At 31.3% G+C, this 26227-nt stretch overlaps 3 protein-coding genes across 4 annotated transcripts; 1 reads left to right on the top strand and 2 right to left on the bottom strand.

The window, feature by feature from the left end:
- Window positions 1-7907: 7907 nt before the first annotated feature.
- On the bottom strand, window positions 7908-10530 carry LOC108481033 (uncharacterized). The gene is made up of 2 exons (XM_017784199.2): window positions 10114-10530; window positions 7908-8478 (listed from the first exon to the last, which is right to left on the bottom strand). The coding sequence occupies exons 1-2, from the start codon at window positions 10406-10408 to the stop codon at window positions 8135-8137; spliced, it is 639 nt and encodes a 212-aa protein (XP_017639688.1). The 5' UTR covers window positions 10409-10530; the 3' UTR covers window positions 7908-8134.
- A 4766-nt stretch (window positions 10531-15296) lies between these two features.
- Window positions 15297-19063, bottom strand: LOC108483822 (nudix hydrolase 2). Its single transcript, XM_017787415.2, has 9 exons — window positions 18563-19063; window positions 18216-18430; window positions 17420-17485; window positions 17141-17278; window positions 16368-16445; window positions 16246-16296; window positions 16125-16159; window positions 15773-15881; window positions 15297-15636 (listed from the first exon to the last, which is right to left on the bottom strand). The coding sequence occupies exons 1-9, from the start codon at window positions 18690-18692 to the stop codon at window positions 15445-15447; spliced, it is 1014 nt and encodes a 337-aa protein (XP_017642904.1). The 5' UTR covers window positions 18693-19063; the 3' UTR covers window positions 15297-15444.
- A 2041-nt stretch (window positions 19064-21104) lies between these two features.
- Window positions 21105-25112, top strand: LOC108483821 (trihelix transcription factor GTL1). 2 transcript variants are annotated; one of them, XM_017787414.2, is made up of 2 exons: window positions 21105-21702; window positions 23872-25112. In XM_017787414.2, the coding sequence occupies exons 1-2, from the start codon at window positions 21332-21334 to the stop codon at window positions 24725-24727; spliced, it is 1227 nt and encodes a 408-aa protein (XP_017642903.1). In that variant the 5' UTR covers window positions 21105-21331; the 3' UTR covers window positions 24728-25112. The 2 variants fall into 2 exon arrangements, with proteins under 2 accessions (XP_017642903.1, XP_017642902.1); XM_017787413.2 differs by having other exon boundaries at window positions 23869-25112.
- The last annotated feature ends 1115 nt before the right edge of the window (window positions 25113-26227 follow it).

Genomic DNA, 26227 nt, shown 5'->3' with positions numbered 1-26227 from the left:
CAAAAGTAGAAAAGTCGAAATGCCGAAAATCGGTATTTTGTAGATTTGCGAGTGTGCGAATGCTCGTGAGGTAAATCGATTAATGTTTTTGGTAAGCTGCAAAATTTGGACTGCAAAGTGCATGATTTCTATACCCTCGATATTTTTGGGCTTAATGGGCCAAAATTGGAATGATGGGCCAACGGGCCCAATTAGATAAGAACCCTCGATGCGTGATTACGTTAGTACGTGAAAAGTAGGAATATGCATGAAAAACCCTGAAATAGATAAATTCTTGAAATACCTTTAAAAGTGGAAAATTTACGTTTACCCTAGTAGATAAATTACCAAATACCCCTAGGGTTAAATTGACCTAAATGCATGTTTGATTGTTGTTATTTACTGCATGCCATGTTGTTATTATCGATGCATGGGACCGGGATATTGACGGAGGAAATCTGAAAGTGGCTTGTCCACGTCTTGGAGGCTTTGCCTCAATTCTTTGATAAGCGAGGCAAAGGTGCAAGCTGTGGAGTGTTAATTTGGGTGGGTTGAGCTATTCCCCACATGGAGTGTATGGCTGGTACGGGTGGAGTGTAGTGGTTGGTGGGTTGAGTAGTCTCCCAAATGGGCTTGCATATGTTTCTTGATGTTGCATGTATTTTGAAATGGGCCTATGGGCCATCTCATTATCTGAATAAGGGACTAAGGCCCGTTTATTGTAATTTGAAAGAGCTCGGCCCGATACCCTTTGTTGCTGAATGGGCTTAGGCCCAATAGGCTTGAGCTGACTTGGGCTTTGAATGGGTTTTCCTTACACACTGAGTTTCCCCAAACTCACCCCTTTTATTTTCATCCACGAAGGAAATCCCCAACTATAGTGGGCTTGGAGCTGTGAGGGAATTCGGAGTGGCCACCCGTTCTGAAAGTTTGATTTTCTTCTGGTGAACTGGACATCCTTTTATTTACGTTTGAAGTTTTGGGTTTTTAAATGTAATAAGGTCGTTTAATTATTTTTGATTGTTTTAATATGTATTACTAAGATAGGTATTACTTATTTTAACTGTTGAAATTGGATAGCTTTAGGCGCGTTTTCAAAAACAACAATTGATTTCAAAATAACACGACAACAAGCAAAGCTTCCATAATGAAAGTATTTTCCAAAATTAATCACTTTTCCTAAAATGACTTAATCAAATCGGTTTCCTAGAAATATCCATGCGTTAAGGTGTGGCAATGGCGGCATGCATGTCTAGGATTGGATCCGAAGGAGCTTGATACTTAGCGATCGATGGACTCACCACCTCTTTTCCGGTTTCTTACGGTGCATGACTTCCATTCACTTTAATCCTTAATGAATTAATCTCTTGAACATCAAGTACGATTTTCTAGACTTAGAATGGAAATTTTTTTTTTAACGTTTTTGATGTGGCATGCCGGATCCGGCCATAACTTCTGGGCCGGGTTTGGGGTGTTACATTTTATCTTTCATAGGTCATGATCATATCTGTTCTTTTTGGCACGATGTTTAAATTTACTCATAGTCCATCCCTAACCGATAAATAAAAAGATAATGCATTTAAGCGTACTCGAACCCATATCCTCCTGCATTGACAATAATGCCAATGCTAGTTGAGCTAAGAGTCAACCAACAAATATTTATTATGGTAAACTATCAAAATAGTCATTTTGTTTAGCTTAAATTACATTTTAGTCACTTATGTATGAAATGTTACGTTTTAGCCACTTACGTTATCGTATTGTAACATTTTAGTCATTGGACCGTTAATTGTCATTAACGGTGTAACGGTAAGCTGACATGGCACGTTAAATCATCATTTCAAACAAAAAAAATTAAGTTAAATTCTACAATTAATTTTTTATTTTGACCAATTTAATTTTTTTCTTTTATGTTCTTTTAATTTTCATTTTTTTCCATTCTCTTCTGCTTCTCCCACCTGTTTTCCTCCTTTCTTCATTTATTTTAACTTAGTTTTTCTATGTTTTCCATTTATTAAAACTAGTCCACAAGCTCACCTCACTCGAAAAAATTAATTTGTTCAAAAAAAAAGTATAAGGACTAGTTTTAACAGATGGAAAACATAGAAAAACTACGTTAAAAAAATGGAGAAGTAAGGAAAATAAAAAGAGAAGCAGAAGGGAATGAGAAAAAAAAGAGAAAGAAAGTTAAAAAAAAACAAAAAAGACAATTAAATAGCTCAAAATAAAAAATATGGGGACTGATTATATAAATTAACTTAAATTTTTTTTGTTTGAAATGATGATTTAACATGCCACGTCAGCTTACCGTTGCATCGTTAATAACAATTAACGACTCAATAACTAAAATGTTACAATGCGATAATATAAGTGACTAAAATGTAACTCAAATTAAACAAAAGTGACTATATTGACAGTTTACCCTATTTATTATTTAATGTTTGCATAAATTGTTTAATAAATAAGTTATTGTTTTTTATTATCATTGATTGTATTGATTAAAATTTTAATTTTTCTAGAAAATGAAAGGTTGATTTATGTAAATGTTTGTCTAAATATGGAATTAATAAACAGTAAGAACTCAATTGTTTCTATATAGAAAAACTAACCTTTCACTTCACTTCACTTCATTTTATTTATTTATTTATAATATTAACTTTCCTTTTTCATTCTTGCATAAGAATAAACAATTTCATTGGAATAGACAATGTTTTTGGATTTCTCAAGATAATATTTACTATATATTTATTTTTCAGTTATAGTTTAATTTCAAATAAAAATTTTATTTACACAATCGTAAAAATTTTAAAAATTTTAAATCCGTTAAGCAATAAATAATAATTTCGTCTTATTTGATTTAACCCATTTAATAGCAGCGAGATTAATTTAATTAAGTCCCTATGACCTCTTAGGTACATTCATTGTTTATATTAAATATAATAATAACACAAATTAAAATGTAGATCTCACGTATTTAGTCTGATGGCCAAGGGATGTTCACCTATAAAATCCACTCAATCCGAGCCTTCGAGGGAGCAAGTGGTAGGTCTTTATTTGGGTAATGTCCAAAGGTTTTCATGGCTAGGTCGGATTAGATTTGAGTTAAGTTTAAATATGATATGAATACACTTTATTGTAACAGCCTAATTTTCAGTGGTGTCGGAACAGTGATTCGAGATCACTAAATCCGACAAATGAGTAGGAAATATTATTAATTTAGTGAGTATAAATTAAATGTGAAGTTAGGAAAATTTTTGAAATAGTGAATAGTGTACTAAAAATAAATATTAAAATAATTAGAATCGAAAACGAGGTATCGAGACCTCGGGAGTTTTAAATCAAGCCATAAATATTTTTATAAATATTTATGGAGTGTTAATATGTTAGTATTAAAGTTTCGTCAAGAAATTTTAAAGTTCTGATAGTTAATTGAACAAAAAGGACTAAATTGTATCAAATGCAAAATTGTGGGAAATGATTAAATAGCTTAATTGATAAAAGAAAGAGGGTTTAAAAGGAAAATAGACCCAAGGTCTATTTGGGCTGGACGGCAAGGGCATGAAATCAGCAAGAAAATAAGGAGAATTAAGGGTAAAATTGGAAAATTGTAAAATTTACTTAATAAAGCTAGGACTAAAGTGGAATTATCTAGATTTCTCTTTATTTTTCTGCATTCTCATCAGAAAAACGCCATAGAGGAGTTCTATTAAGCTGTTTTTTCATATTTTTACTCCAATTAAGTTCAATTCTTGATTATTTCTTGAAATTTTTGTGTTTTTGTGACCTTTACAACTAGGTCCACTTGTTGAATTCATTAGTTTTTGATTCTATGAAAGAAATTGAAAGTTTCTATACATATGTGCTGGAAGTATATGATGATTGGGCATGGAATTAGAGCTTTAAATTGTTTAAATGTTGATTTTATTGTAAAAATTGAATAGAAAGTGAATGTTTGGGACCTAATTGTAAAAGAGTTTGAAGTTAGAGTTTTATGTGAAAATTATGAATTTCAATAGTTATGAAATAACTTATAATGTTTATGAAAAGTATTAATTGAGAAAATTATCTTAATTTAGGGGTTAATTGAGCAAGGACTGAATTGTATGAATTGTGAAATTTGGGGCAAAATGGAAATCAACATTTTGTACTAAAACTATTTTGGACAACAGCAGTAGTCTAACTTTGAAAAATCACAAAAAATTGTAGAAATGGAATTAGAGGATGAATAAAATATGAAATCAAAGCTTATTGAGTCTAGTTTCTTATAGAAGAAATAATGTAAGCAATGGAATTGTAAATCATGAGATATGATAAATTTTGTGAGACAAGGTTAGAATGATTTCGGGTTCCCCTGTTCTAACTTTTTAAAATCATAAAAAATTGGATAAAAATAATTAGGGGCTTAAATTTATATGTTTAGAATCCTGAGTGAGTCTATTTTCAATAGAAACAAACAGGAACATCATTCGAATTCTGTACGGGGAGATAATTAATTTTTAGTGAAGAAGGTTCGGAACTGTCAAACAGCAGAATAGGGGAGACTTCAATGAATAAACTGATTAATTGGCCCAACCAAAAATTATGAAAATTTTATGGTAAGAAGATATGTGAATCTAGTTTCAGGGAAATTTAGCGGATCTTAATTTGGAGTTTTGTAGCTTCAGATATAAATAATTTAGTGACTATGACACGGATGGATAGCTTGAATATTCACATAAGTAATTAGTGAAAATTATGGATAAGGTTACTTACAAGTGTGTTATTTATACCAAGGATGTGGATGGAGAGGAGGAGGAGGAAAAATATATGAATGACTCGTGTATAAATTGATCACATGCCCGTTTATAATCGATAAGTGTTGAATTAGAAACAATATAATGTTTTATTTGGAATATTTATTATGAAATTATGATTATCGCTATAATACAAAAATCGAACTTGTGAGTTTATATAACTAAATTTAGTGACCATTTGTTAATATTATTAAATGTCAATATTATTTTATGAATGATGATTAATATTTATGTATGTTAATTGTTGAAAATAAGTAAATTATGTACAAAAGTTATGAAATTGAACTGAGAATTTCGGAGGAACGGAACGCAGGAAATAAGTACAATCTTTCAGTAAAAAATATGAATTGACAGTAAATTACCCAAGTAAACCAAGATTCAGCATTTGTTGCGAATTCTCGTGTTTGCTTTCTGTTTAGCTCTTACGAGCTTCCGTTAACTCATATGAGTTTTAGTTAACCCTTTTGGGGTTTCAGTTCAGCTCTGATGAGCTTCAGTTAGCCTTCGAGCTTCCGTTTAGCACTTATGTGCTTTAGTTAGCCTTCAGGCTTCCGTTTAGCACATAAGGCTTCCGTTTAGCACTTATGTGCTTCAGTTAGCCATCGGGCTTCCGTTTAGCACTTATGTGCTTCAGTTAGACTTCGGGCTTCAGATCACGATGTACTCAAATCCGTAAGTTGTTCCTTGAATGGACAAGTTGGTAAGTCGTAAATGTAACATGTGGAAAAAGAAATGTAAGTAATGTTATCATTATTATTATTGAGCTCAATTATGTGATTTTTTCATTTAGAGATTGTGTTTGACAGGATATGTTAGTAAATTATGAGTATGTGAATCAAAGTGACAGAATTTAAACACCTAATGAGGTTGAGCTCATTCACACGAATTTGTCATTTGAAATTGTGATTGTGAGGAAGAAGCAAATTGAATTGCATGCTTATCAATGGTTACACATAATTATCTGAAAAATAAGAAAAATGACGGTTATTGATATATGGAAATGTGAGACATTGATATATGAATGTGGAATATGTTTGATAAATGTGTTCATTCTTAATTATGGAATTATGTACCTCATGTGTGCTATTTGCATAAATATGATATTTCAAATACTTTGGTGAGTAAAGCTTAAATATGAAATAGTATGAAATCAAGACAAGTTGTTATGAAAATATATTTAAATTATCTGTACATGTTTTTGTACTCCTCAGTAATGCCTCGTACTCTATTCCGGCGACGGATACGGGTAGGGGGTGTTACATTTATACTCATCTAAGCTTGACCCAATCTGAAATATGTGTGTAAAATTTTACTCAAGTTTATCTATATTTGTAAATGACCAACCCAAAATTATTTTAAGTCCACCAACATTATTTTTGAAAAAAATAAGGAATACATTTATATTATTTTTAATTTAATATTTTTATTTATTAAAATTTTATATATAATCATATTAACGTTTTTTAATGTTTGCATTGTAGTAGATTTAATTTTTACGTTTTATAAATTACACAATATAAAACATTACAAATAAAAAAAAAAGAGTCGATCGGATTCAAGTATTGAGCGTTCAAGCTTAAGCTTAACCTATATTTTAAATGAGCCTAATTTTTTTACCCACACTTATTTTTTGTATTTAACATTTTTGTCAAAACCTTCTCAAAACTTCGCCTAAACCTTACAAATTGAACAAATAACTTGATCCATGATAGGTCTATCCATGCCAACCAAGTCAGACCAGCTGCTCAGCTCACGAGTACCTCCAACTGACAATAGGAAAAGGACATATCAGCGTGAATGAGGAAGCAGCAAAATGGCCGCCCCGTTTCACGCAGTGGTCCATCAATAGACAAGCAATTATACGAGCTCAAGCGTGGTACCCGTACTACAAATTACTACAGGTTAATATGTTATGAGGTTGAAAATTCTCTCTGGGACAATACATCAAACACGTAGATGGCCTACCCGAATAGCCCCCATGAGCCGTATCTGATGACATAGGAGAAAAGCCCCATTTATGCATCATAAAACAAAGCATTGAATGATATTTGTTGCCTTTCCTAGTCATAGCAGCAATTCAGTGCTAATTTTTACATTTTCAACAACCATTCTTATTTTGGTACAATGCTTCGGTTTATCGCTTGTTCTCCTAAATGAAAGATTCGAAGGATTTTGGTTGGCTAAATTTAATTGTAAAATTTACATAATATCAAATTTAGACCATAATGTATATTTTTTTAAAATTTAATTTTTATTTTTAGTTAAATTTGACCATAAACAATTTGAAAAAATATTCTAATTTATTTTTTATAATGGAAATAAAAACTAAAACTTTAAAATTTTAAATATACAGCCCACGTATATTCCAAATCGATAACCATTATTTTATCTATGACAACTATCACACACCAGGGCAACCTATGGATGGTCTAGAAGTATAGTCACTTTATAACCTACCTCTGGATTAGTGGATTATTGTTATATCCCTACGTCAATTGGGATTAAGTTAGGCCCCTTTTTTGGGCCACTTAAAGCCCATTGAGAGGAATAATTGGATATAAACTCTTATTTATCTATAAATACTTGTACTTTTTTCCCAGTCAAAACCCTAATACATTAATTTTTGACACTTGGTCCTAGAATGAGTGAACGGGCCTTCCTTTACACCACCCCTCTCCTCCTTCGTCCTTGTTGATATCATGCATCAACAAGTGTATTAACCCTTGATATAATGTTCAAGGGTAAAGCCATTAAATTGCTTTAGAAGTTAGGAGGGGCTAAAGAGGAACCATAAATTTTGGTGGGCAAAGGACAATTTTACTAATATAGTAATATACGATTTCATGAAATTTTAAGATACTAAATGATAAATCTACCATTTTTGAGGGTGAAAGTCACTGTCTGACCTTTGTGTTTGCCTTGATAAATGCTTTGGCTACAAATTCTAGATAAAAATAAAAAAATATTAATATATATATATATCAAAGTCTATATTAAACAAAACAAAATATAGAAATACCTTAAAGACAATCAAATAAATAAATAAATATAAAAACACTCCAATGTTAAATCCATTTCGAACATTGAGTGTTTATCATGTTTTGGGTTATTTTCAATTTAACCCCTGAAAATAAATAGTTTAAAACATGCAAGTGTATTTGGTTCTCTTGGCTCAAAAGCAAGATACAATACAAAACATTGTTATATACATGGCAATATATATATGTATATATATTGTTACATATGTAATGGAGGGAGATGATTAAATGCAGCTTGTAAACTCAATAATGTGACTGAAGCGCCATCTAAATGAGCCCATAAAATTGCCATATACATCCACACATACACACGTCATATCCCAGTCAAGACGCTATTTGTTTATTGGTATTGGTAGCCCTTGTGATGCATGATTTTAAAGGTTTAGACATGATGTCTTGGAACCGAATCCTTCCGGCCGTGTAGGTACGAATCCCGTTCCCGACCGATGAAAGTCTTAGGTGCTCGTGTTTCTTCACGAACACTGGTCGGCACATCGACTCTTTCGGTATTCCGATGACTTTAACGGTGCATATCTTTTGCAAATCGGCAACTCCGTGGAGGTGGGACGGAAGATCGATCATGAAATCTCCGTATTCATCGGTTGTAGCTCGTGTTGTACTTGATTTGGTCTTACAAGGAGTTTCACATTTAACAGACACCAAAGCCCCTGTGTATAAAGGTGACAACGGATCATATATCTATAATTTTATTATCTTTGATGGTTAAATTATGATTTTGATCTCTTTACTATGCTACAATTTATAGTTTAGTCCTATCCTATAAATTGTTAATACCGTTAATTATTCTTATTAAATTGCTGACAACACTTTAGTAAGAATACTAAACAATGTTTCGATTAACTAATAACATTATAAAAATAGAAAAACTAAATTATAGCAAATTAATGTACATAAATTAAAATTAACATTTTACATAACAAAAGGACTAAAATTATAATTTTACATAACAAATAATTGATCACACACAAGAAAGATAATAATGGTATATTATTATCAATACCAATTGATTATTTATGGGCTAATTAATACAATTACATTGTCCCATTCCTTTTTTTCTTTTAGAAAATGAATACATGCAATAAACGTGTGATGCATTTTAGTCCTCATTAATTAATTTAAATTAAAAGGGGTTAATGCAATTATTTCTAACAGTGACATTGCATTTTATGTGGACCCCAGAGGTTTATATCTTCATGAATTTAGAAAATAATGATTGCTATTTACTATTTAATCCAATTAATTAAAATTTTTATTTCTCACTTTCTTTATGTTAAAGTACATATTTATCTTAATTAAACTTGAGATGACATCCAATAAATAAATAATTTATAAATAAATTAAAAAAAAGAGATAAATATTCATTTTCATTTTGCTTCATTTTGCAACAATATTGTGGCGACTTGTCACCCGATGACGTCCAAATTTCTTTAATCGCAAGTTTTGTATGACACATACAACGCAACTTAAACAACTCTTTTATGTGACTATCAACGTTTCTTTGTTTTAGGTCCAAGGCAACGCTAAATTTAGTGTGTGTTTTTTTTAATTTAAAATCTTAATTTTAATTTTTCTCGTTTAAAAATCACAACACATGCAATCATAAGGAAATAATTTTCAACTCAACAAACATATGGTGGAAATCATTAATGGTGTCAATAACATATAAAATAAAGTTGGATTGAGTTTTAACTTGATTAGTATAAGCATCATGGTGAAGTTAGAAGGGGGTTAAAGTATAATTTTATTTTTATTAATTTAAAATTTTAAATAGTAACTTTTCATTTTAGGGGGGTCGGGATCCTGCCAGACCCTAGATTAACTTCGGATAGACATTGTTACCAATGTAGAAGGTTGTGAGTTCAAAGTACTCTGAAACACATTATCCTTTTATTTATAAGTTGGAGAGGAACTATAATTAATTTTAGACATTATGTAAAAATAATTTAAAATAAAATATTAATATGAAAAATCGAAATTCCGAGGGAATGAAACCAAAGGAAATGAAGATATATACTTTTATTGGGTGACTCAAAGGGTGTTGGAGCAAAATAGCAATTCTAGGTTTATACAAACAAACAATAATGAAGTTTTAGAAAGAAACGAAGATTCCATGATTCAACATATTATTGATTAATTTACGAAGGATTTGGGATTTTGGAAATAATCTACGCTAAATATCTTTCAACAAACAACAAAATCAGGCATCGAGATGATCAAAACCAGAGAATCACGATGAAGAATGAATGATATATATATATATGAAATGGCAGAATGGAAAATACCTGATATAGGCCATGAACGAAGTTGAGGTTGTGGATCGCGGCGGCGGCGGCCGTGGCAAGCTTCACAAAGAACAGTTCCGGTGACGAGAACGGTCGAGAGCTTCTCTTCGCCGTATCCGGCCAAATGCACCATCTCATCTCTGCTTGAAAACTCGTACAGCGTTGGCTTATTCTTAATGATGAAATGATCTTCTTCAAGTTTCGCCGCCTCCGCCATTAATGGAGTTTGCTGAAGGAACAAGAAGAAGAAGACGACCGTCACCGTCATTGCCATCGCCGAGCAAAAGCTGCTCATCGTCGATCTTTTACTCTGAATTTTGATCTGCGTATACCTTTGTTTTTAAAAAAACTATTGAGTGTTTCAGCTCAGGGCCAAATGACAGATTAATAGAAAGAGAGAGCGGCAAATATGCCGCCGTTTTATATTAGGTTAAATTCTGCTATTAGTACCCGCACTATGCAAAAGTTATGAATTTAGTCCTTGTACTTTAATTTGGTCATTTTCACTACCTGTACTTTTAGAATTTTAAAATTTTAGTCCTGAAAAAAATGACAGCTATTAAATTCAATACCATACGATGATTGATGAACATGGACCAATTCAAAAAGTAAATGACTAAAATTGATAAAATTAAAGTATAGTTACTAAATCAACAAGTTATGCAAAATATAAAGTCTACTAGAAGAATTTGACCTTTATATTTCGTACAATTAATGTAATACTAATTAAGGGTCAATAATCTGTTTTTCTTTTCCTTTTTTACGACACTGCCCTTATTTGTTGACCTACAAAGTACAAACAAGAAGGGGGATAGTCAAATGGTGTAAATATTAAACACAATAAAATTGCATTTGGGAATATTAAAAAAATTAGACTCTCCAAATAATTAAATTTTTATTATGGAATATTTATTAAACGTTTTTTAATGAAAAATGTTGGCTGCATATTACCAATGATTATAAAATGGATAAATCAGAAGGGTGGTTTTGGTAAAATAAGACAAAATGTGGGTCAAACTGAGAGACGTATTTATTGGATTTGGAACCTTTGTTTTTTTTTCTTCTTCTTCTTAAAAAAAAGGCAGATCAACTGTAAAGTTGGTATAGGGCGGAAGGAAGTTTAACAGTTGGTTGGTTGCCAACTCCTATCACATAATATAGGTCAAATTGTGCTTTTGATCCTTTTATCATGTTCATATTTGAGATTTAATCCTTTTATCGTTAACTAGGAGCGGAACATTATTGGGGCCAATGGGGGCCTTGGTTTTCTTAACGTTTTGGAAATTTTTTTTTAAATTTTAATTAGCGCCCTATAACTTTTATAATTTCTAATTAAGCCTCCAAAAGTTTTGAAAGTTTTAAGCATTCCCTTTTTTAATTAAATCCCGTTCCTAATTTTTTTTAAATTTTAATTAGGTCCCCAAAACTTAATATCATATTCTGCCACTGTTATCAGCTATTTCAACATGTTGGGAGTGATCATAATTTTAAATTGGAATAATTAATGGTGTTTAATTGTTTGAACTAATTAATAACATTATAAAAGTAGAAGGATCAAATTATACTACATTGAAGTAGAAGGATTAAAAATTGAATTAAAATATAATATAAGGACGAAACCATAATTTGACCTATAATATAGATTTTTTTTAAAGTCTTTATCCAAACTTTTAATTTAATCAATATATATATATACACAGATTTTTATATAGAGAGACACACAAAGAGGATGATCGATTCGAAATATAATCACATTTATTCATATATAAAAAAACTCTAAATAGATATTATATTTATATCAGAATTTTATATAAATTTCATAGAGAATGAATATATATATATATATATATATATATATATATATAAATACAAAACTAAATTAATTTTATAAAAGGGAGGCTTGGGCGGGAAGAACAAGTTCATAATATTCAAGCCTGCCCCAACAATCACCCATCTACATTTTTTTTTTCTTTTTTGCTATTTCAAGCATAATAAATGAGAAATCTTTTTAATCACGAGAGTTAAGTGAGATGATAAGGGTTTCTTTTCTCTTAACTAGTGATTGAGGATTTGATTTTTGTTCTGAATATGGAAAAATTTTAAAACTCGTAACTAACATTTACCCTTTTAATAAGTTTATAGAATACGAAAAATTAATTATTGAGCTCGTACATATAAATATATCGGGATACCTAAAAAAATAGTATTTTTTAATTAATTAAATATGTTTGTCACAAATTAGTTGCCACATTAGCTCTTACTTAGGGGATTGCTATTGTATTATTTAAATATATATATAAAAGTGGGAATTTAGGGAAAGGCGAAATCGTGAAAAAGTGGGTAAGGTGAAGTGTATAAACCAGGAGATGGAGTTGGTAACCTGACATGTTATCTGCATTAGAGAAAGATTGGTTGCTCTATTTTCTATTTTCTATTTTCTATTACATTACTCTTTTCATTGTAATTTAATTATGTTTATAGGGTATTTAAGATGATGTGTATGTTGTTGATTGAGGCTTAGTTTGGATGGGCGATTGGGTACGGTACGATGCGTTTAACTTACTTTTTGTCTCACGCTACAGTATCACTACAATATCTAATCTCACCACTACCGCTGTAAACGCACCGCCCATCCAAACTCACCCTGAGTCTTAGTTGCTGATGTAGAAGAACGTGAGTTTAAGTGCGTTGAAGCACATTATCTTTTTATTTATGGGTTGGGGAAGAATTATAGATAGCTCTAAGTTTTTTTTTATGTCAAAATGAACAAATATAATCATAATTTAACTAATAAATTTTTTTGATAAAAGTATTATGGAGGCTTTTCAATTATGAGTTAGTCCTTGTACGTTTAACCAATTAGCAAACCGGTACTTTCTGTTAGATATTCATTTATTTCTACTGTTAAAAACTAGTATGACTAACCTGATAACAAGAAAGTTGCGCGTGGTGTGCAATTGTACTTCATTATGACACATATGGACCACTTTTTAATAATAGAAATAAATGAAATTTTTAACAAAATGACTAATTTACTTAACGTACAACGATGAAATTATCCATTTCTTGAGAAAAGGGGTAAGATGCAATCTTACTCCTAATACAAGAGTCTCGATATTATTTTTACCCTTATATATCCATAATGCAATTTTAATTATGTTTCTAATATTTTAAGATAATGTATAAACGGTACAAGGATTGTAAAGGCTCTGTACTAGAAATTAGACTGCATTTTGCCATATTTATTCAAAAAATTAGTAAATTAGTCATTGTACGTGATATAAAAAAGTAAATTAGTTATAGTTTTGAGGTTTTCAAGTTTTTACAAAAATTTTATCTTTCACTATTTTTAAATTTTTCTTATAGTTTTAGTTTTTACTTTTAAAGGTAATGCAACAATATTCTATTTTTATTAAAAATTTCATTTTTAATTTAGCTACATAAGGTTTAATGTACAATGTAACGGTTAAATTAATGATTTTAACAACAAAATGACCTAATTGATATAATATCATAAATTTGAGGACCAATTTAAAATGAAGATCATAATTTGAGAACATATGATACAATTAACTATTTTTATTTATTTGTTCCATATTTATATCTAGTTTTACATTGTAATTTATTTGAGATGGATGTTAACTCGATATCGAGCTTAAGCGATTTAAATTTTATTTATATATTCGTCTATTTAATTTTAAAAATATTATTATTTATTTTATTTAAAAATATGTATGTTTGTCGTTATTCATTTAAATTAAATGGAACATATTCAACATGTTTACAAATATTAAACATTATGTTTGTCAACTATAATACTCAAACATGTTCAACAATAAACAAACAAAAAAATATATATTTATTATTATTTAGATATAAAATAATAAAATATAAATATTAAAAACTATATTGTAAATAAATAAAACAAATAAATAATTCATAAATAAATTTATTTACGTAAAATTGAACTGTTTGATAAATAAAGGAAGCTCGAAATTTTATTTATATTAAAAATAAAAATAAAAATAAAGCATCGCAACTTTATTTTGCCATTAATATTTATTTAATTTGATGGAAAGACTAAAGCGAATGTATTGCCAATTTATTTTGCTATTAATTTTATTTATTTATTCTAATGGATTGATTGAAACGCAGTAGCAACATGCTTCATTTTTATGTATTTTTTCATTTATATTATTTTTCCAGTGTAAAATATTTTTTAATTATTTTTCAAAAATTATTTTCGAGAAATTTTCATAATTGATATAGACAAATTATTTATTAATTAAATTAATAAATAAAATTTATTTAAAATGATTTTTATTATAATAATATAAAAATGAAAGAAAGGCAAATGATTTGGGAAAAAATAAATCAAATTACATAAATTTGTTAATGCATTAAAAAAAACCAATAATTGATTTTTTTTTAGAAATAAAAGTAAATCTAGGAGGTTGGCAGGGCCTCAACCCTCTAAAATGAAAATTTGTTATTTAAGTTCTTTAATTTTTTAAAATTTTAAATTAATAAAGTTAAAATTGTATTTTAATCTCCTTTAAAATTATTAAAATTCAATTTAATCATTTAAAATTTATAAAAATATAGATTATAAAAATTTAAAATTTATTCAACCCTTGAAACAATTGTTTTGGCCTCACTCCTGTATAGAAACACAAGAAGTTTTTGTAAAATGTTCTTTTACCTGAGAAAATAGAAAATTTAGGTTGACTTGTAAAAATATTGAGATTGACGAAATTTATTTTGGAAATGACTAAAATATTTTAAGTGAGTATTTTATTTTAAAATGTCTTAAGGATAAATTTAACACTATTAATAATTAAACTTAAATTTTAAAATTTAAAAGCTAGAAAGACAAACGGTGCAACGAGCTCATGGTGGTCCAAAGTGATGGCAACCAAGAGGCTCAGCCTCGTACAGGGGAGGTGCCGGAAAATGAAAATTTACAGTTTTGTTCCTTTAAATTTTATAAAATTTTAAATTAATACATGATAAAATTACATTTTAATCTTTAAAAAATTATAAATATAAACTATTAAAATAGTGAAATTATAAATATAAACTAAAGTCCAGCACCCCACCGGCCAACATGGACTCGACCAATTCTGTTGTGTAATATGCTTAAATTTCGATCAACTTCAATATAATTAGAGAAGACAAGGATATTCAAATCTAAACTTTGAATGAATCATTCATTTTATTCAATGTTGTGCAACAGGTAGCATCATTTGTATAAATCAAAAGAATTTATTTATGAATTTTAGAAGTTGAACCCTTGCCCCATGTACAATGTTAGGCGCCATAAACCAGGATTTACTGCCCATTGAGGTCAGTAGTGTTGAAGTACATGAAGTTCTTTTCGTCTGAGAATGCCGATGTGGTAGGCACCGGAGAAAACCCGGAATAGTTTCCATCTTTCTTTGCCAAGCATATATCGACAATGTATTTCAAGAGTTCGTGTTTCTGGACGAATGGCTGTGCCTTGTATTCTTCAAATGGCATCCACTGCAGAAAACATAGAATTAACCATGAAAGGTTTCATCGAAGGCAGACTGTTTCTGAACTGCGTCAATAGTTTTTTGAAGTTGTTGCGAAACGACACATCCTTGTAACTATAAAAGGAAAGTGGCTGTGAATTTACCTTGGCTGCCTCTATCTCGGTTTCCTGCTTCTGAACTTCTGAAGAAAGTGGTTCGAGCAGGCATAGGAAGAATATATCCGACTTCTCGAATAATGCTTTGTGACTTTGTCTGCAAATAGTTGAAGGAAAGGAGTCGGGTTTTCGGTTCATGATAAAAAACCCATTAAAGAAATGCATCCTACATATTGTACTCCTTAAGATTGTTATAACACGCATGAAAGATGATTGTGTTTTCGTGTCATACCCAAGTATGATTTAGAAAGGTCGATAAACCCTAAAACTTAAACTTAGAACCGTAAGATACATGCTTGCGTTTTCATTTTAAGTAGTTATGCTTAAACAGATTACATACCTGAATGCCAGTATTTCGATAAATTTTGTATCAACCTGAGTCAAAAAACGACCAAAGATCCTCAGAATCATTAACAAACATGATTCACCATCTTGTCATATATCGAAAAACTGTTACTCACTGCTGTCTCTTCTTTGACTTCTCGAACCGCAGCTGCGCAGATATCTTCTCCCTGGAGATAAAATAGTTCAAGAAGCGAAAATACATGCCATTGTATTATATATAGAATCCCGGTACACATACCTCATTCACCACTCCGGTAGGGAACTTCCACACACCCGTACCTTGAAACCGTCCGGTGCTCTCTTGAACCACTAAAACCTATGATCGAGATATGAAAATCCAGAAAGTTGAAAATTATAACCATGTTTCAAGTCCAGCAGCGGCATGGATAAGCATGTATCAGCAAGTGAGATGTAAAAGTGAATGAGTGAGCGAGTGAGTGAGCATTTGAGAAATAATTAGTAGCAGTTGCAGTGTTAAAATTAGTTAAATACTGAAGATGATGATGGATATTGGATAGTACAGAACGGGGGAGGGACTGCAGCCACAAATTCTTTAGGAACTCGGTGTGCCTTTTTTCCACTCGCTTCAACGTGGATTATGCACGGAAAAGTTGCAGGCTGATTTGAGCATATATATCTTCAACATGAAAGAACAAGGGGTATCGTATTTATCCATATATGATTCACATCTAAAATTGTGTATATTCAACCAAGGGTTAAATAGTTAGGTCACAACTGCGAGGTGGTGCAGTATACGAAGCGGAGAAAAGCTAAAAACTGCTAAATGAGTCGAGGAACTATGAACATCCTCAAATCAAGAAAATGCACAATGTATGGGTATACATAGTGAAGCATAAATGAAGATCCCTGGCATTAAAAAGTATTGTGCAATAAAAACTGTCAAATTGTAGGAGATCTTTCATTCTAGTGATAAATGAAATATTTTATGCGAACTGGATACCGATCGAAGTCATAAATAAATGACAAGCTGCATGGAATTGGGGAATTTACCTCTCTCTTTTCGTTCATGACAAATGCACTGATGCCTATCCGGTGTGAAGCATTTGCAGGAAGAGTATGTGTACCTTCAGGAATCCAATAACAAAGCATCAAGTAATTTGGCTCAGCATGGTGAAACCAAAATCCTTCCTGTGCAGCAATACAGCAGTAACGTAAGATATACGACAGATGAATGAAAAAGAATAATAAAAGTGGCAGCTATCAAGTTAGCATTCAAAAGGGCTTTCGAGAAATCAGCTCGATTTGGTTGTAAAGGATGAAAAAAATCACCTTGACAGCAGCTTCAACAAGATTGACATGCTGAATAGGCAATTTGATCCACACACCCTTTTTACCCTGCAAGACATGTTCTTACCGCCGTTAAACCAGAAGTGATTTTGTGGAAACCAAAAATCAAAATGTAAAACAGGAGGTGCTAACGACTCAAGTATCTTAATTTCATTATAGAATCCAAAGTTAACCTACTAAGAATGATGAAGGAAAGGCCCAATGTAAAGACACTAGCAATGAAAAAGAGGTGTTGTACGTCTCTATCATGCTTGGAAGACCTTGCCAGGTCAATCATCACGCACATAGGCCTCGCCAAAGTGCTACATGACTACAGACACGTGGACTATACGTTATCTACACGTGGACTATACGCTATCTACACGTGGCCCAATATGCCCCACACTTGTCCCATAGGACTTGGGAGCTATATAAACCACCCCTTATGATATAAAAAGAGGGATTTTCCTCATTCCCTCAACAGAAGAGAACCATAAGAGCTCCTCTTCCCCGTCGAGTGAAACCGCCATTGACCACCAAACCCGTAGTTTCCCATCACCAAACAGTAATATAACAGTATCTAGAAATTTTGTGCGAGCGGTGGGCTGTTGCCAAGGGTGTAGCTAGAGGGGACAGGTAGTGGCCTTGGCCCCTTAGCTCAGTGATATATTATCACTTTTAGAGCTTTATAGTTCTAAAACAATTAATTTAATCAAAATTTAAACACTTTTTTTAACTTCGGCCCCCCAAGCTTTTCAAATTCCTGGCTTAGAAACAATAAGAGGGTAATAAAGAAAACCTGGTGTCGCCACTGTGCTATTGAAGCTCTAAGCACTGAACCAAAGAGGGCAGAATCCATAGCTTCTCTCACTTCAACAAATACTCCTCCATATCTATCATTGACTGCATTAAGTAACTTCAAATCTTGAAATACTTGTTCATCTTTTTCATTTACAGGCGTTGAATTCACTGATGTTGACATGGCCCTGAATCTAGTTCTGGTTCTATAGCCAGCTGCCACAAAATCAAACATAAACATTCAAAAATCTAATTGATTTCAAACCCAGAATTTATAACCTTTTTTTCCGTACTCACATAAAAAAAAGTTTAAAACTTGATGAAGCTTTTTTCATTTTAGATACATACCAGTTGAAGATGCAGACAGTTGAAGTGTAGTACAAGAGGCCAAATTTGGGGCAAATCGGAATCCCAACAAAGACCACAGATTTCTGGCTGTGATTGAAAAGCGTAGCAATGCTGCGGGTCTTCTCAACATGTTTTTCGATTCAATTATTACGGGTTATAAGCTGGCATTTTAGTAATATAAAACAAACATATTATTTTAATGGCGTTTTATTTTGGTTTCAGATTGGGTGATTGTGAAGTGGCCAATGGCAAAGCCACACATGGCGCCGGCATAGAGGTGGGTAGCTATCGTTTATAAACTTAAAATTAAAAACCACCTACAAGAAACGACGGGGACGACACAACTGATGTAATGAAATACGCTGTGGGTCTTTTACATGTATAATAAAAATGGTATATTTTCAGTACTAAACTTAGGTCTGGTTAACGTGTTAGGCGGCAACAGCTCCAAAAGCCGCCCAATCGGGAAAAAAAATATTTTTAAGGTGGTTCTGCCATTTTGCTAGACTACCTAAAAAAGCATTTATATTTTCTTTAAATATTATACAATATAAAAAAAAATACAAAAAAATAAAGTTTCTTCTTAATGTATTCACGACACCGATTCAAAATAATAATAAAAATTGAAATAAAAAAAAGTCGACACACACCCTTACACGTTATACCAGTTTTTTTCTTAAAAAAAGGGTAAATTTCACTTATGGTCACTTTTATTTATTTTAGGTTATATTTTGGTCACTTATGTTTAAAATATTATATTTTAGTAATTTACATTATCATGTTTTAACATTTTAATCACTAAGCCGTTAATTACCGTTAACGGTGTAACGGTAAGCTGACGTGGCATGTTAAATCATCATTTTAAACAAAAATTTTAGGTTAAATTATATAATCGATTCTCATATTTTTTTTGTTTTGAGTAATTTAATTTTCTTTCTTTTGTATTCTTTAAATTTTACTCTTTTTTCTTTCTCTTTATTTTCCATTATCTTCTGTTTCTCCTTCTATTTTCCTACATTCTCCATGTCTTTTAACATATTAAGAAGTCGAATTGGCAATGAAAAAAGAAGCAGGAAGTCAAAAGCCATCGCTGCCTATAATCAAAACTCATAAACCCGTACCATGATTCTTTCTTCACTACCAATTCGACTTCCTGATATGTTAAAAGAAATGGAAAATGTAGGAAAACAGAGGGAAAGCTGAAGAAAATGGAAAATAAAGAAAAAAAAAATAAAGTTAAAAGAATATAAAAGAAAAGATTAAATTGCTCAAAATGAAAATAATATGGGGACCAATTGTATAATTTAACCTAAAATTTTTGTTTGAGATGATAATTTAACGTGCCACGTTAGCTTACCGTTACATTGTTAACGGCAATTAATGGCTTAATGACTAAAATATTACATGATAACGTAAGTGACTAAAACGTAACATTTCAAACATAAGTAACTAAAATGTAACTTAAAGTAAATGAAACTGACCATGGGTGTAGTTTACCCTAAAAAAATTTAAACCAATTATTGCCTACCTGTTAAGCAATACTACTTAATTTTTTTATTCAATATTTTCTTCATAATCTTCAAAAATACAAAAAAAATACAACATTTGGAGTTAGTGTCACCTGACAATATAACGACACCACTTAAAAAATAGTTTTTTTTTCATCTAAAATGAGTGTCTCATTATGGGTTGCTTCTGAGGTTGGTGTTGTCTGATACATTTGCGGCATCTAAGTTTACTATAGAATTCATACCATTTACGTAAATAATTTAAAGCATGTCCCATTTTTGCAATTAATTTTTTTGTATTATACATGTAAAAAACCCAACCCATATATGAAATTTCATGTTTTTATTGGTTAAAATATATCATAAGTCCTTATACTCCTCAAAAAATTTAGGATTTAGTCTTTATATATTTATTTCTTATAATTTAGTCTCTTTATTTTCCAGATTTCAAAATTTATGTTTAATTGTCAATACTGATAAATTTGTTGGTGTAATATTTTGAAATGAAGTAAAATACTCACTTGTTAGAAATGTAATTTAAAAATAACGATTCTAATCAAGGGTGAAAGAGCGTGGTAGGCCCTCGAAATGGAAATTTTTTGCTTTAGTCCCCTAAAGTTTATAAAATCTTAAGTTAATATATAATGGAATTATAGTTTGGCTCCCAAAAGCTGCTAAAATATTGATTTAGTCTTTTTGAAAGCTATCATAATTTAATATAAGGGTGAATTATATTTTATATCTCATAAAAATATATAATTTTATCATGGCTCTCATAAATTTTTTTGACATTTTCCCAATTGAAATGAACCTAAAATTATCAAAATAATCTTAATGGTGTTAATTGAACCTAGATTTTAAAATTAAAAAAATATATCTTTAAAAATTAAATTATAAAACTAAATTTTAAATTTACAAAAATCAATCAACATATTTTAACTTTTTTAATTGGAAAAGGAAGGGGAAATGAAAGATCTAAGGGGATGACACGTGGCACTAGAATAAAACCGTAATTATCTTCAAACGATGGGTAAAAGCCGTAATTTTTGCAGGCTCTAGCTTTGCCCTTTTTTTTACTTCCATTTACCAATTCACATTTTCACCCAAGTTCCAAACCTAAACCCTCACGCCACCGCCGCCCCATTTTTGATTTTTTCTTTTAAGTCTAGTGGGAGTAATAATTTATTTGAATTATTAGCAGTAGTAGTTATAATTTACCGGTAGTAATTTCTGTTGGGTTTTTTACCGTGCAAAGAGTGAAATGGAGCTTTTCACCGGCGGCCGGGAAGCTTTCCCTCAACACGTGGCGCCATTTCCTGATTTAACGGCGATTATTGAACCGGTGGACGACTTGATGATGAGTGATGATCGACCTACTCTGCCGCCACGAAAGCTGCGTCCGATTAGGTACAACGGGAGGTCACCGGCGAGCTCACAAGCGGAGGATCCCTCGGAGTTTGCTGAGGCGGTTGAACTTGTCGGTGATGAGGTGTGTGCGATAAATGGAAGTTCCTTTGACTACATGACACCTCCTATTAAAGCCGAAGTTGGTGACGTGACGGCTACTGTCGGCGGAGGCGGCAGCGGAGTAGAAGGACCGCCTAGCTCGGAGCAGAGAGGAGAGCCTTCTGGGTACGTATGTATGTTTATTACTCCTTCCACTACATAACCTTATATTAGTTGAAATCTATCTACTTTATTCGTGTGTATGTATGTTCCTTATCATCTAAGAACAGATATTTATTCAATAAACTATACCAATATATTACTATACTTCCACCCCTTATTAGATTAGATTAGGTAGATCTTTCTTTTCTTTTTGAAATTTGAAGTTGAAATGCTAAAATTACCCCCAAAAAACTAGTAATTTGGTTTATCTTGGTTAAGTTCATTTGAGCTAATAGTAATGGCTGCCTTAAGTAAATGTTAGGTTGGGTTCTTTACTTCTTTTAATATCCTTTAATTTGAGTTTTTGAGTACTTTCTTGTTTATGTCGGTACATTTTTTTTCATGGCAAAGCCTGTTTTATTTTTTATGCAAATGTTTGGAACAAAAGTATAAATAAAGCTAAACGCTAAAATGAGAGTCCAAGGGTTGCTCATATAGGGGCTCAAACAAAGGCTTTTCACGCATTTCGATCTAGTTTGTAGTAAAAATTAGGGGAATGCTTACAGGCTTAGAATAGAACACATTATAGCTGAATCAAATATAACTAGAATAGAAGAGAGAAAAAATAAAACGTAATCTGAAACATGACATACAGCATTTGAAAAGCCTTATTGGAGCACTTTTGAGAATGTTTAGCCTTTATTTTACCATTTTAAAAGGTTTGGCTTTCATTTAAGCACTTTCATATATGTTTAACTCTTGTATGACTATTTTAGATAAAAGTACCATGGAATCATATTGCATTTTGCTCCCTTTATTAAAAAATAAGCAATTTAGTCCCTGTACATTAGATTAACAATTGAAATGGATGGATTTTTTTACAGGACTGGTTTGCTCTTTGATTCATACAGGGACTAGTTTGCCCCATTTTTAAGTAGAAGAGGCAAAAGACAATCCAACTTCTAGTATAGGGGCCTCCAGGGTACTTTTACCGATTATTTTAAAAGGTTTGGCTCTTACGTGAGCATCCCTTAAAGATTTAGGACCTAGTTTGAGCATTTAGTCTGTAAATAATACCTTGGACAATAACTAGTGTAAGCTAATTTGTTGAAATGTTGATATTTCTTTGGATTTTCCAATGTATAATATCTTTGCCTATTTCAGTGGGAATGATGAAAAAAGTTGCCAACTTTAACTTATTGCATTTTAAAGAACATTATTATTTGTTAAACCTAAAGGTGATGTGCCCTAAGTGAATTTATTAGCAAAACTTTTTTCATCTCTTCCTTTCCTTTCTTCCATTTTAGTAGGTCAGATGGCCATGTCAGTGTTTATGGCATTTATTTTTTAGTAGATCACATGGGAAAAAGGGATGTACAATACAAAGCATCATCAAATTTATGTTTTATGTACAATGAGTCCCGTTGTGTTCAACTTCCTAGTTTTCTAATGGAGGTAGGAGTTTATTGGGGTTTTGCCGAATTCGGGTGAAAATAAAATGGGAGTGAGTCCTCTTGTCTTGGAAAGTAGTATGGCTAACTATACAGGCTGATTAATTGATTTGTCATCACTTGCTATTTTCGTCAATTCCTGCTTTTCATAGTTCAGCATGGCATTCTTGTTCGACTTTGTGAATGTGCATTTCGAAATTGTGTGTGAAGACGTAATAATACTTTATAAAAGGTGAAAAGTGCTAACAATACCATGGAGGTCCTTGTACTAAAAGTTGGATTGAATTTTGTCTCCTCTACTCAAAAAATGGACAAATTACTCTATGTACATTAGATCAAAGAGCAAACTGATCTCTCTGTTAAAAAATTCATTCATTTTTACTATTAAAAATTGGTTCATATCTGTCAACATGAGGTACATGTGGCATGCCACTAGTCATTGTCGGGTTATTCTGTCCACTATGTCAGTTTTTAATAGTACAAATAGATAAACTTTTTAATAAAAACGATCAATGTGCTCTTTGATCTAATGTACAATGACTAATTTGCCTATTTTTTTAGTAGAGGCGGCAAAACGAAATTTGACTTCTAGTATAGGGGCTTTCATTATACTTATACCGTGAAAAGTTGATCGAGTTTATTGTATCGACATGCCATATGGTCTGAAGCTTATTTCAGCAAATTTGTGTCTGTAACCAGTAATCCAATCGAATGTATTGTGATATTTTCCTTGTTTCAGTAGCTCATCTTCGGATAGTGATGATGATCTATCAGCAACTGGGAACGAACCTTTAAAGAAGAGGAAGCGAAAAAGCAGGAAAAAGATCCAACTTTTCTTGGAAAAATTGGTGATGAAAGTGATGGATAAGCAGGAGCAGATGCATAAGCAATTAATGGAGATGATTGAGAAGAGGGAAAAGGAGAGACTGATTAGAGAAGAAGCATGGAAACGGCAAGAGATGGAAAGGGTAAAAAGAGATGAGGAAGCAAGAGCACAAGAGATGTCTCGTAGCATAGCTCTCATTTCCTTTATCCAAAACGCTTTAGGCCATGAAATTGAAATACCCATATCGACAATGTCATGCATGGAGGAAAATGGGGTTAAAGATGCAAGTGAAGATCATATTCAAAAGGACACGGTTAATCCATTTGGTCCAACGAATAGATGGCAAGAAGGAACGATGCAAGCTAACGGGGCTGAAAACCATGAAGGTGGTGTCAGCTGTGATCCAAATAATAGGAGATGGCCAGATGCAGAAGTACAAGCGCTGATAATGCTTCGAAGCACTTTGGAACACAAGTTCCACGTCACAGGCTCTAAGTGCTCCATATGGGACGAGATATCGGCCGGGATGTATAATATGGGTTACTCCCGAAGCGCAAAGAAGTGTAAAGAGAAATGGGAAAATATCAATAAATACTTCAGAAAATCCATGGGGAGTGGTAAGAAGCATCACGAAAACAGCAAGAGATGTGCGTATTTTCATGATTTGGATGTGCTATACAAGAATGGATTCGGTAATCCGGTGAACCATATCAACTGTATCAAAGTCGATAACATGGACAACGGTGAAAGCTTGAAAGGTAATGAAGATTAATAAAATTAGGATTTGGGATTTTACTGGCTGTGACTTTGCAGGGACCTTGAGAGCATGAAATGCAGAAAATATTGAGAAACTCTTATGAATGAAGGGCCTCAGAATCTGATTATGAGGTAGTCACGTGAACATTGTTTGTAATTTGGACATGGAATCTGTTTCTTTTGTCCATTTTTGTTTTTGTTTTCCTTAGTCATTGATATTTTACCTGTTGTTGTGTTCATCGTCTCGTAAGAAACAGAGGCTATCAGTTGAAAACCGAAGTTGATTTGCATCTCATCTTGCCTTGTCAGTTGTGGGTTAGATGACATGTTTTTTCTTTAAATATGCTATAAGTCACTGTATTTTTCACAAATTTAAAATTTAATCTTTTTATTTTTAAGAATTTATTTTTTATTTTTAGATTTTAAAATTTAGGTTTAATTGTTAACATTTTTTTGTTGTTATTAAATCCGTTGATATGACATTGTGAAATTAAAGAAACTCATTTAGTAGCAATGTAATTTAAAAATAACGTGTAATAGACTTGAATTTAGCAAAATAATTTTAATAGTGTTAACAATTAGACTTTTATAAAGTAGAGGGATTAAATTTTAAAAATAAAAGTACAATGATTGAATTTTAAAATTATGAATAGTATAGGATTTATGATAAATTTGAACTTTTCTTAATTTGAAATAATTTTTTAATTAAATATTGAATTTTAAATTTAATTTAAAAGTTAAATTGGTGGTAAAATTTAATCATGATAATTGAATGATGAATTTTTCATAGTTTTAAAATATAATTATAAATATCAACAAAAACAAAATGTAATGTTATAAGATGACAGATTAACCCTAATAATTGTGGTGAGTAATTATGAATCCTCGATGACAATAAATATATTTAAGCCATTAAGATTTGTCTTAATCACTCATGATTAACTTCTTTGAAAATGCATGCATGCCTAATTTAGTTTCTAGTTTTAATTATGCTTTTTGGCAATTTATTTAACGAAAATGAAAAATACGTAATGCACATAAATAATGTTGTGTCATTATGATAAGGATAAATTAGATTTAAGTTTAGTAAATTATTAATAAATTTACGTTTTGGTCATTAGATTGTTTGAATGTTTTTATTTAAATCACTGAATAATTTGAAAAGTTTCTATTTAAGTTACTGAATTATTTGAAATGTTTATTTACGTTACTGAGTTGTTAAGGTTTTTTTTTTTTTAAATTTTAGTTAGCTAGTTACAAGCAACGATTTGAAGATTGGTATGGTGGATCAGTACCTATCGATGAGTATAAGAATATACCTTCAATGATTTTACGGTCAATATCAGAGATCAGAAAAGAAAGTTGTTGGGATTTTAATTTGTAAATTTGTGATGTCGAAAGTTGTTTCATAAAAAAAAAAACAACATGTGAACTTTCATTTGGTGTAGGTAATGTGAACAAAGAAAGTTATATAACAACGTAGTGACTTAAATGAACATTTTAATTAATTAAGTGA

The sequence above is a fragment of the Gossypium arboreum genome, chromosome 6 (genome assembly GCF_025698485.1).
Source record: "Gossypium arboreum isolate Shixiya-1 chromosome 6, ASM2569848v2, whole genome shotgun sequence".
Lineage (NCBI taxonomy): Eukaryota > Viridiplantae > Streptophyta > Magnoliopsida > Malvales > Malvaceae > Gossypium > Gossypium arboreum.
Note: the sequence above shows the minus strand (reverse complement) of the source record. Positions and strands in the feature narration are given on the sequence as shown.

Bases quoted from the DNA above. Each gene is read 5' to 3' on its own strand.
- LOC108483821 (XM_017787413.2), top strand. From the start codon at position 21,332: ATGGAGCTTTTCACCGGCGGCCGGGAAGCTTTCCCTCAACACGTGGCG. The intron at 21,703-23,868 runs GTACGTATGTAT...TCCTTGTTTCAG, and splicing joins CAGAGAGGAGAGCCTTCTGG to TAGCTCATCTTCGGATAGTG.
- LOC108481033 (XM_017784199.2), bottom strand. From the start codon at position 10,408: ATGAGCAGCTTTTGCTCGGCGATGGCAATGACGGTGACGGTCGTCTTC. The intron at 8,479-10,113 runs GTATTTTCCATT...CTTTATACACAG, and splicing joins TCGTTCATGGCCTATATCAG to GGGCTTTGGTGTCTGTTAAA.
- LOC108483822 (XM_017787415.2), bottom strand. From the start codon at position 18,692: ATGTTGAGAAGACCCGCAGCATTGCTACGCTTTTCAATCACAGCCAGA. The intron at 17,486-18,215 runs GTTTTCTTTATT...CATGTCTTGCAG, and splicing joins TAGCACAGTGGCGACACCAG to GGTAAAAAGGGTGTGTGGAT. The intron at 16,446-17,140 runs GTAAATTCCCCA...TCTCGATCATAG, and splicing joins TCATGAACGAAAAGAGAGAG to GTTTTAGTGGTTCAAGAGAG.